This window comes from Amphimedon queenslandica, unplaced genomic scaffold (assembly GCF_000090795.2).
Source record: "Amphimedon queenslandica unplaced genomic scaffold, v1.1 AMPQUscaffold_13261, whole genome shotgun sequence".
NCBI lineage: Eukaryota > Metazoa > Porifera > Demospongiae > Haplosclerida > Niphatidae > Amphimedon > Amphimedon queenslandica.
The window spans coordinates 2347-13589 of NW_003546503.1; the positions used below are offsets into that span (position 1 = coordinate 2347).

General features: G+C 32.1%; 2 protein-coding genes and 1 long non-coding RNA gene across 4 annotated transcripts; all 3 read left to right on the top strand.

Moving 5' to 3' along the window:
* Positions 1-963: 963 nt before the first annotated feature.
* LOC100632503 (ATP-binding cassette sub-family A member 1-like) lies at positions 964-3423 on the top strand. The gene is made up of 6 exons (XM_003388347.3): positions 964-1217; positions 1903-2073; positions 2239-2331; positions 2437-2599; positions 3087-3212; positions 3262-3423. The coding sequence occupies exons 1-6, from the start codon at positions 964-966 to the stop codon at positions 3301-3303; spliced, it is 849 nt and encodes a 282-aa protein (XP_003388395.2). The 3' UTR covers positions 3304-3423.
* A 1907-nt stretch (positions 3424-5330) lies between these two features.
* LOC109583962 (uncharacterized) lies at positions 5331-5866 on the top strand. The gene is made up of 4 exons (XR_002185792.1): positions 5331-5410; positions 5471-5521; positions 5566-5642; positions 5773-5866. It is a non-coding gene; the product is annotated as an uncharacterized LOC109583962 (long non-coding RNA).
* Positions 5867-7895: 2029 nt separating this feature from the next.
* LOC109583961 (uncharacterized) lies at positions 7896-9952 on the top strand. Of its 2 annotated transcripts, XM_019999507.1 has the most exons (6): positions 7896-8007; positions 8214-8303; positions 8358-8585; positions 8668-8745; positions 9167-9231; positions 9357-9952. In XM_019999507.1, exons 1-6 carry the CDS (start codon positions 7902-7904, stop codon positions 9402-9404), a joined length of 615 nt encoding a protein of 204 aa, XP_019855066.1. In that variant the 5' UTR covers positions 7896-7901; the 3' UTR covers positions 9405-9952. The 2 variants fall into 2 exon arrangements, with proteins under 2 accessions (XP_019855066.1, XP_019855065.1); XM_019999506.1 differs by having other exon boundaries at positions 8214-8585.
* Positions 9953-11243: the final 1291 nt, after the last annotated feature.

The window sequence follows — 11243 nt, forward strand, 5'->3', positions numbered from 1 at the left end:
TTCTTCCTACTCCTTTTAGTGTGAGTGGCAGTAATTATAATACTTACAGACTAGGAGTATATCAACCTGAAGATGATTCAAGTGTTGTTAGACTTTACAATGCAACCACTAGCAGCACAGAAACAGTTGGAAGAATAAGAGCAGACTCCATTAGTGAGTCAAGTATCAGAATATTTGATGGTTTTAACAGCCAGAGAGAAATTGATCTAATAGAAACAAATGATGTTTTTATGGTACATCTAATAACAGGTACACATAACATTATTAAAAAAATTAAATTCATTTTTATCTAGATCCTCCGAACTGCTTTCAAAATATTTTCACTGAAACTGAAATTAATACAAACAGTCTATCAGTTACTAATGTAATACCAGTCAGTGATACAAGAGCTTTTCCTGATATACAGTTCACATGTAATGGTATTATTACTAACTGGAATATTAATGGTGTTACACAGAATCAGACTACAAGCAAACATTATCCTAACATTTATTTAAAATGTTCTTCTGAACTGATTCATGCACTAACTGTTGATGCTTCTGCTGCTACATCAAGTAATGGTAATGTATATAACTTTACAAGTGATATTGAAGTAGAGTATGGAGATATATTAGTAATCAATGTAACCACTAATAGTAATCCAATGTATTATCAACAATACAATGGACCATTGAGTTATCAGCTTGATAGCAGTAATGGATTAATACCATTCTTTAGAGCCAAAATTCTGAAAAATACCCAAGGCTCTAGCCCATGGTTTTTTCCAAAAAATGGCTCCAAAATCACCCTAAATTTTTATTACATTTTCTGATGCATATTGATGTCCTTATGCTGTGTAGAAAGTTTGAGGTAATTCCGACTTCAATTTTTCAAGTTACAGCCATTTTAAGAAAATGCCATAATTCTAAAAAAATATTGCCATTTTCAATTTTAAATCCCCAAACTAAAGTATTGTACATTTGCATGTTAAACAATTACACTTACAATTTCTTCTCATTCACTTTATTCTCTAGTACTCAGTTACACTCAGTCCAGCAGAGAATTGGATACTGTCCTCAATTCGATGCTTTGATCGAAAGACTCACTGGACGCAAGTTTCTGACAATGTTTGCTAGATTGCGTGGGATTCGTGAAAAAGCCATAAAAGGAGTTGTACAGTCTGTCATTGATCGATTGGATTTGTCTAAATATGCTGATAAGAGATGTGGAACTTACAGGTCAGCCATTCTCTTCTTGTTTATACTTTTCATTCCTATTTATCTAACATATTTCTTTATTTTTTTCTATATACCATAAAACTGGTACCGTACACGTCTTAATTTTTGAGGTGTATTAAATTTTGTTATTTTCGTGCTCACCTTAAATCCACGAAATTTAAACCACCTCTAATGGCATACTATTGTATATAGACTATGGCCACAACATGAAAATTAGCTCACACAAATATTAACTTTTGAGCACATTTCATTGACAACACAAAATTTTAAACACTCGAAAATTTGAGCGTATGCAGTATTAATTTGGATGTCATTTTGATATCCATTTGCCAAAATTAACCATTGCAATGTTTGCATAGCCACAAAGTTGCCAAACTAACACCTGCTAATGACAAGATATCAAGCAATTCATCAAAAAAATTCTCCCTTTATAATTACCATCTATGCAGTATCTTACTTTCTAATGAAGTTCTATTTCTTTCCTCTTTCCTTCACTTTATCACCTCAACCAACATTGACCTTTCTCCTTTATACCCTCTCCCTTTCTTTCTCTCTCTCTCTCTTCTCTCTCTCCCTCTCTCTCTCCTCCCCCTCTCTCTCCTCCCCCTTTCTCTCTCCCCCCTCTCTCTCCCTCTCTCTCCCTCTCTCTCTTTCTCCCCTTCTCTCTCTCTCCCTCTCTCTCTAGTGGTGGTAACAAGAGGAAGTTGAGTACAGCAGTTGCTCTTGTTGGTGATCCTCCCATAGTGTTACTGGATGAACCTACCACTGGAATGGATCCTGCCACCAGGCGCTACCTTTGGAATGTACTCATTGAAGTTATTAGGAATGGAAGGAGCGTTATATTGACTTCTCATAGGTAATGCTATGCTATAATAGATCCTTCAAAGTGATTAGTATTTGTGTAATAAGCACAGTATTAAAATAGCTAAATGCTAAGCTTATTTTAGTAATTTTAGTAATAATTAAGTGAACAATTTTATGATAATAATTCATTTATTATTATATTTATTTTCATTGCTAGTATGGAGGAGTGTGAGGCTTTGTGTACACGTTTAGCAATAATGGTGAATGGAAGGTTCAAGTGTCTTGGAAGCATACAACATCTTAAGAGCAAGTAATGAAAATAAATGAGAATGTTTATTTTTATCATCATTTATCATTTATCATTATTATTATTATCATTATCATTATTATCATTTATTATTATTATTATCATTAGGTTTGGACATGGTTATACATTGCAGATTAAAGTGCGTCCATTGCCACCACAAGAAGGAGGAGGACCTGGTGTAAGGCCTGGGGCTAGTCCTTATGACACTGGACAAATACAACACTTTGTTGGAAGCGTGTTTCCAGGATCACTTCTCCTAGAACAACATCAGGTTCCTTATTATTAATAATATTTGTTGTTGTTTTAAGAAAAAAAACAAATACATGTATGATTAAGGAATAAAGGAAATAAGATACAGTAACGATGTATAATTGAATGTGCTATGCGCTTGATGGTTGTAATTCTTACCAATACCATTACTGTCACTTTAAAAATTATTACTACACAACCAAATTTTATCAAGCCTGAATCAGCACTTTTGCCCCAAAATAATAGACCAAGTCTGATACTTTATACTGGTACAGCCCTGACAAGTTATATTATAGATCATGACTGTTATTCTGGGACGAATTGATACAAATTTATTATGATTGCATCATGGCTCATTTTCACAGTTATATGATGAGTGATTATTTGAAAATCATGATTCAGGACTGATATCAGTATGATTTAAACTGATATCACTCCATCTAAGGCAATAACAATTGGTTGTGCTTGCTAAATTTGACCTTTCTTTTTGTCAATTTTTTATGTTTTAGGGTTCAGTTACCTATCAAGTACCATCTGAGGGTATAACTTGGTCTAGGATATTCAGTACTGTTGAGCATTATAAGGAGAGTCTTAATATTGCTGATTATAGTGTGTGTCAGACCACACTGGAACAAGTATGACCATTAATTGTACAGTTAAATGTGATACTAATTTCTTTGGTAGGTTTTCATTAATTTTGCTCAAGAGCAGTATGTTGAAGATTAACTATTGCATATATTAACTAGCGTGTCTACATTAACTTGCTGTGTATTAAGTATACATGATGTGCATGTAGTTAGTTACTTTAATTGCTAATTCACTTCTATTTGATGTTTTGCTTGATTAGATGTATAATTTTCTAAATGTTGAGGTGTGGTTTTTATGATAGAGATGTGTCACAGATATTGTTACTCTATTATCTATGGTTATGTAATAAGGCACACTATAGAAATGGATCTTTCTTCTGCTCTTTCCCTTGCTGTCCGGCTTATCCTATTATTATTGGTTGGTAGTAATGAAGGAGCAACAGGAGGAGGAGTATGTACTGAAGGATTCATGGACTTGAGTCTACTAGTAGCTAAAGCAGCTACACCAGTTGGTTCACTAGCTGATAATACTTTAGCTGAGGGCAATGAAGGAAGATGGGTCATTGCTTATGATACATTCAATTGCAGTACTGCTACTGTAACAGAAGTTCTTTTTGGAGTTGATATCAGATCAGAATATGGAACTAGGAACAAGTATCCTAGCATTGAGATATGGCAGTATAAATCTACTCGGCCACGATATTACCATAATCCTGTTACCACTCCTATTATACTGTCTCCTGATAATGTCACTACTAATGGATTATATCGTTATGTTCTTCCTACTCCTTTTAGTGTCAATAGCAGTAATTATAATACTTACAGACTAGGAGTGTATCAACCTGAAGATGATTCAAGTGTTGTTAGACTTTACAATGCAACCACTAGCAGCACAGAAACAGTTGGAAGAATAAGAGCAGACTCCATTAGTGATTCAAATATCATAATATTTGGTCCAAATATAGCTAGAGAAATTGATTTTCAAAACACAAGTGATGTCATTATGCTACATTTAAATACAGGTATGTTCATTCTGCAATATTAATAATATTATGTAACATAGATCCACCAAACTGCTTTCAAAATATTTTTACTGAAACTGAAATTAATACAAACAGTCTATCAGTTACTAATGTAATACCAATCAGTGATACAAGAGCTTTTCCTGATATACAGTTCACATGTAATGGTATTATTACTAACTGGATAATTGGTATTACACAGAATCAGGATACAAGCAAACATTATCCTAGCATTTATTTAAAACGTTCTTCTGAACTGATTCATGCACTAACTGTTGATGCTTCTGTTGCTACATCAAGTAATAGTAATGTATATAACTTTACAAGTGATATTGAAGTAGAGTATGGAGATATATTAGTAATCAATGTAACCACTAATAGTAATCCAATGTATTATCAACAATACAATGGACCATTGAATTATCAGCTTAATAGCAGTAATGGATTAATACCATTGGAACATAATGACTATCCACTAATATCAGTTATGATAAGTGAGTCTTTTATTTCAATATGTTTGATTTCATTACCTTATATTTTCAGAACCAATTCCTTCAGTTAATGAATTCCCTTCTACTGCAATAACAATGTTGCCTGACCACTCTACCAGTTTACATTACACTACCTTATCAAGCACTACCAATACCTTGTCAAGCAGTGCTATCACTGCTACCTCACTGACCAGCAGTAGCAATATTCCTTACTCTACCAGTGTTGCTTCCTTATCAAGCTCTACCAATGCCTTTTCAAGGAGTGTTACAACTACTGCCTCGTTGACCAGCATAGTGACTGGAACACACATTCCTACAAGTAGCTCAGCATCAAGTAGCTCAACCATTATGATTACTCCCTCTAGCAGTGAAGTATTAGTAACTTCAAGTAGCAGTGCTGTTACTACTACCTCACTGACAACTACATCAATGGAAAATACACTTGATCAAAGTACAGGGAGTCTAATACTAGCAGGAAGTATTAGTAGTGTATTTATATTACTGGTAGTTACTATACTAGTAATATTAATAGTGAGTGTATTAGTGTGTAGGAGAAAACAGTTAGGTACTGGTAATACTAAAAGTAAGAATGAAAGTATAGCAGATGAACATAAACAAGGTAACTTAAATAACAAACATCAATAATTTATTGTTATCATAATAGATGAGAAACAGAACGTTTTATCCAATATATCTGCTAATGCTGCTTATGGTGTTATTGGTGGAAATGAAAGTAAGATAGATTATTATACCTGAAAGAGTAATTTTAACAATTTTTACATAATTGAAATAGATGATGTCTATGGTAATCCTGCTTATGGAATCAACACTGTAATGACACAAAGTAAAATAATAAAAACTATTTTCACAATTTTGATAAAATTATAGGTATTAATGAAGAACTATTAGTGTATGATGAGCCATTAGTGTATGATAAACCAAGAACAATAAATAATGAACAAGAGGTAACATTGCAATTATACTGTAAATTTTGTAGCCACAGCTAATTTCAATTTCATTATTTAAATCAACATTAAAAGTCTTAGTCATCACAGTGCATTTATCAACATTGCTTGACAGTATTTTTATTGGCAGGTTATTGTAATGCCAGCACATAAAGAAACATGTACACAACAGAAACAAGAAGAGTTGTGCATCTAACATAAGGACAAAATTAACCACCTCAGCATATGCATAAATTGTATTAAAATATTATTGTAAAATTGATTGTGTTGATAAAATAATTAGCCAGTACAAAAAACTCAAATTTGCTATTTTATAAATATTTTTTTTCTCCTTTGGTTCATTTATAGTTCCTTAGTTGTTCTTCAAAACCACAATTACTGACTTTCTCTTTTAAATCAAACAAGTATGTTCATGTGCTCCTGATCAGATCTATCAGTCATTGCATGATTTTAGGCACAACACTAGTAAAATTAGGTGTGGTAAATCTAGTCTAACCATAGACCTTTATAGTCTCGCTTCCCAAAATGACTGTATTGATATAATTTATAAACATCAATTGAGGTTCTACTTTAAATTCATGTACAATGTGCACTGAAAAATGATATCAAATTTAGTAGTTATACTACCATAAGAATAATGTTGTTGCTATTAGGAATAGCTTATATAGTAACAAAATCAGAACTGCTAACTTGTGTGGTTTTAGTTGTATTAGTGACCCATTTTCAAGCTCAGTGGCCACTTCATAAAATGAATAGCAATGTACCAATGTATGAGAATGAATGTCTAGAAGCATGCCATATGAATGAGATTATTATTGCAGTATTCATGTGACAAATACTAAAGATTGGAATTTTTATATATGGATGGTAGTCAATCAAATTTCTGAAATTTTCAAATTCAAAAAATGCAACTGGAATTAGCTCAAAATTTATATAATTTCTGTAGAACACAATCTGGCTAACCATTGCTGGTCTTGCCTACAACATTCAACCATCCATCATGTAAGTGGTAGTACCACTTACATCATGGAATAGTTGAATGTTGTAGGGTAGATCAGCAACGATAGTTGGAGACTTAATACACATGATCTAATTTGTCTCCAACATGATGGGTTGAGCTGAGTGTGGGTGCAACAATGCATGTTGTAACTAAATAATCTAAACTAATAGAATATTCATGATCAAATCCTGTACTGTGGCAAAGAAACAAGAAATGACCTTTTCCTTAGCTCATTCATTTTTTGTTCTTATCCTATTATTATTGGTTGCTAATAATGAAGGAGCAACAGGAGGAGGAGTATGTACTGAAGGATTCATGGACTTGAGTCTACTAGTAGCTAAAGCAGCTACACCAGTTGGTTCACTAGCTGATAATACTTTAGCTGAGGGCAATGAAGGAAGATGGATCATTAATTCTAATACATTTAGATGTATTGATGTTAATGTAACAGAAGTTCTTCTTGGAGTTGATATCAGATCAGAATATGGCAATAGGATGAAGTATCCAAGCATTGAAATATGGCAGTATGACAATGTTAATTTATCTTATAATATGCTTAAAACAATTCCTATTGTACTGTCTCCTGATAATGTCACTACTAATGGATTGTATCGTTATGTTCTTCCTACTCCTTTTAGTGTCAGTGGCAGTATATACAATCGTTACAGACTAGGAGTGTATCAACCTGAAGATGATTCAAGTGTTGTTAGATTTTACAATGCAACCACTAGCAATGTAGCAAGAGTTGGAAAAATAAGATCCGACTTTATTGACAAAACAAATATCATATTAAATGGTTTAGATAAAAGCATTGATTTTTCACAAGCAACTGATGTTTTTATGGTACACCTAAAAACAGGTACATGTACATCTCATGTTGATAATGACTAATATTTTTATTGTATTATTTAGACCCTCCGAACTGCTTTCAAAATGTTTTCACTGAAACTGAAATTAATACAAACAGTCTATCAGTTACTAATGTAATACCAGTCAATGATACAAGAGCTTTTCCTGATATACAGTTCACATGTAATGGTATTATTACTAACTGGATAATTGGTATTACACAGAATCAGGATACAAGCAAACATTATCCTAACATTTATTTAAAACGTTCTTCTGAACTGATTCATGCACTAACTGTTGATGCTTCTACTGCTACATCAAGTAATGGTAATGTATATAACTTTACAAGTGATATTGAAGTAGAGTATGGAGATATATTAGTAATCAATGTAACCACTAATAGTAATCCAATGTATTATCAACAATACAATGGACCATTGAATTATGAGCTTGATAGCAGTAATGGATTAATACCATTGGAGCATAATGACTATCCACTGATATCAGTTGTAGTAGGTAAGTTGTATCATGTTACAAGAATTATTCTTAGATTAAAAAATTTCTTAACACCACAGAAACGTCAAAAACAGTAGTAGAATTGTACTCCACTACACGTACTTGTTGATACAGTACATGTATTTAGCACTTTTATTACATTAAGAAATAACTTAATTTCACATTATGCAATGACTGCTTTGTATGTACAACATTATATTCTACAGATTTATTTACTTCATCAAGCAGCTATGAAGTATACTTAAAGACCACAGTCAAAGAATTTATGAGATCTACTAAATTTAGCATAATATCAAGTATATGTAACCTCATTTTATTAGATATTATACAATTATTGACTGTGTCAATAGCTCCGACAATGGAAGGTACACCAGTTCAAAATACAAGCAATTTACTAATAATACTAGTAGCAGTTATTAGTACAGCAGTATTTATATTACTGGTAGTTACTATACTAGTAATATTAATAGTGAGTGTATTAGTGTGTAGGAGAAAGCAGTTTAATGGAAATGGTAATAGCACTTATATTAACAGATCTAATGATACTGAAAGAATAGCTGATGAACACCAACAGCAAGGTAAATATAAGTATTATTAGGTATGATATTGCACCTAATAATATCAACAATCACCATATTTATTTATTTATTGTTATTATAGCAACAGATGGACAGAACAACCTACCAAATATATCTGCAAATCCTGCATATGGTATTATTGGAGGAAATGAAAGTAAAGGTGGGTTCTCAATATGATGCATTGCTTTTCATGTGCTAGCGTCATGACCAGAAGTGCTGTATAAACCAATGGGTGCATGCGTCAATGCGTCAGAATAGAAATTTTTTCTAATCTGATGCATTGACGCATGTCCCATTGGTTTATACAGCACTTCCAGTCATGATGGACGCACATGTGTCATATTGAGAATCCACTTTAAGACAAACACTATATAGAGTAACTGCAACCAAATTGCATACAAATATCAAATCAAAACTGAAATAACGCATAAAGTATATATAAATGGATACATTGTGCCTGTATATGTGGGAAAATTTTTGGAGATTGATGGAATAGCTATTGAAGTGCCAAATTTGTTCTCAAAATTATTAGAGAGCCAACAGTGTTTTATTTAACAGGGTTTATTTAAATTATAAAATAGGTATTGATAAAGAATTCTTTGCACATGTATATGATGAACCAAGAACAATGATTAATGAACAAGAGGTGAGTATAGCACTTGCATGCAAAATTATATATATTTTTCTTTGTTGTTAGTGAACTACTATAATTTAAATGTTATTGTCAATAAATAATTTCATTACTTTGTTAACAATTCTTATTTTAAACAGGTTACAATAACACAGAATGAAGCATATGGACAGTTGGAAAGACAATGAATATATAGCGCATCATCAACAATTAATGAGTGGAGTTTAAAACAACCATTAAGTTGATATTAATTATTGTCGTACGGACAAATTACAATTATAAAGTCAGTGGAAAACAGTAGGCACTAGTATTTACAAGTTGAGCTGCCAATTGTCTTCAGCTTTATTTTATCACAACAGTTAGCTCTAGTACACAGAAATTGCCAAAAATTTTATTTCACCTCTAGGTCTACCACACTTTAGTTGGTTATTTTTTTGAAGGGGCAAAATTTTTGTGAACTGAATTGCTGGGCAAATGGGTCTTACACATAAAATTGTCATAAATTTGCTAGTATTTTTTACATTATCATACAAAGATACCTGCATGCACTCCAGCATGCAGCATGGTAGCTAGAATTTAGGCCCTGTGCAGTTTAAGTTAAAATCTATTCCAATGGCACTGTCTAATAATAACAGAAAATAAAAAAGTTGCTGAACATTCATTATGTGTTGAGGCTTGACCATCACCTCATGTTTGAGTGAAATGTATTATGTAGACCTTTATAAAGTAGTCTAAAAGATCATATATTTTTATCATTTTTTTTCATTTTGATAACACTAAAAGAAAAATCATACTTTGAATAAGTTTGAAATATTTGCTTACCATAATTATTATGAGCTGTATTTTCACTATCCTTAATTTTCTCTCTGTACCTCTCTCTTTCCATTTATTTTTATTACATTTTCTGATACATATTGATGTCATTATACCAGCTGTGTAGACAGTTTGAGCTGACATTCTAACTTCAATTTTTTAAAGTTATGGCGATTTAAAAAATGCCAAAATTTTGAAAAATATCCAAGGTTAAAGTCCAAGGCTTTTTCTAAAAAATGGCTCTAAAATCATTCTAAATTTTTATTACATTTCCTGATATAATAAAAAACTGAAGCCATTGTGCATCAATTGATACCCTTGTGCTATGTAGAAAGTTTGAGCCAATTCCAACAACTATTTTTTGAGTCATGAGTATTTTTTAAAAATCAGCCAATTTTTTAAAAAGCATAGGCAATACCCCAATTTTATCATTATTTTCACATTATCAAATAATAGTTCTTTTATCTACAAGTACATGTAGATCTATTTATTTTTAAATATTATGATCTTTATGACAATTAGTTATATAGCTAAATATGACACTAATTTTTTGTAGGTTTTCATTAATTTTACTCAAGAGGAGTATGTTGAAGATTAACTATTGCATATATCAACTCATGTGTCTACACTAACTTGCTGTGTATGCATATACATGATGTACATGTATAGATCTAGTTCCAGTAATGCTCATTACAAATGTAGAAAATTTGAGCTGATTCAACTCAAATTTAAGTTGCTCCAAATGCCATCTACTGTATTGTAGTCCTTATCAACTGATGATGTGCATGATATACATGATGTGCATGTAGTTAGTTACTGTAATTGCTGATTCACTTTTATTTGATGTTTTGCTTGATTAGATGTATAGAATTTTTTTTAAAGTTAAGGTATGGTTGTTATGATAGAGTTATGTCATAGGTATGATGTTGCTCTATTATCTGTGGTTATGTAATAAGGCCATGGAAATAGACCTTTCTTCTGCTCTTTCCCTTGCTGTCCTTATCCTATTATTATTGGTTGCTAGTAATGAAGGAGCAACAGGAGGAGGAGTATGTACTGAAGGATTCATGGACTTGAGTTTACTAGTAGCTAAAGCAGCTCCTGTTACTCCATCAACCGTCAATCATTTTGCTGACAACAATGCGAGAAGATGGATCATTAGTTATAAGTCATTCAATTGTAGTACTGCTGCTGTAACAGAAGTTTTTCTGGAG

Excerpts from the sequence above, each read along its gene's own strand:
- LOC100632503 (XM_003388347.3), top strand. The coding sequence starts at position 964 with ATGTTAAACAATTACACTTACAATTTCTTCTCATTCACTTTATTCTCT. Across the intron at positions 2,074-2,238 it reads GTTATATTGACTTCTCATAG|TATGGAGGAGTGTGAGGCTT; the intron begins GTAATGCTATGC and ends TTTCATTGCTAG. Across the intron at positions 2,600-3,086 it reads TTCTCCTAGAACAACATCAG|GGTTCAGTTACCTATCAAGT; the intron begins GTTCCTTATTAT and ends TTTATGTTTTAG.
- LOC109583961 (XM_019999506.1), top strand. The coding sequence starts at position 7,902 with ATGTATTATCAACAATACAATGGACCATTGAATTATGAGCTTGATAGC. Across the intron at positions 8,746-9,166 it reads TGGAGGAAATGAAAGTAAAG|GTATTGATAAAGAATTCTTT; the intron begins GTGGGTTCTCAA and ends ATTATAAAATAG. Across the intron at positions 9,232-9,356 it reads CAATGATTAATGAACAAGAG|GTTACAATAACACAGAATGA; the intron begins GTGAGTATAGCA and ends TATTTTAAACAG.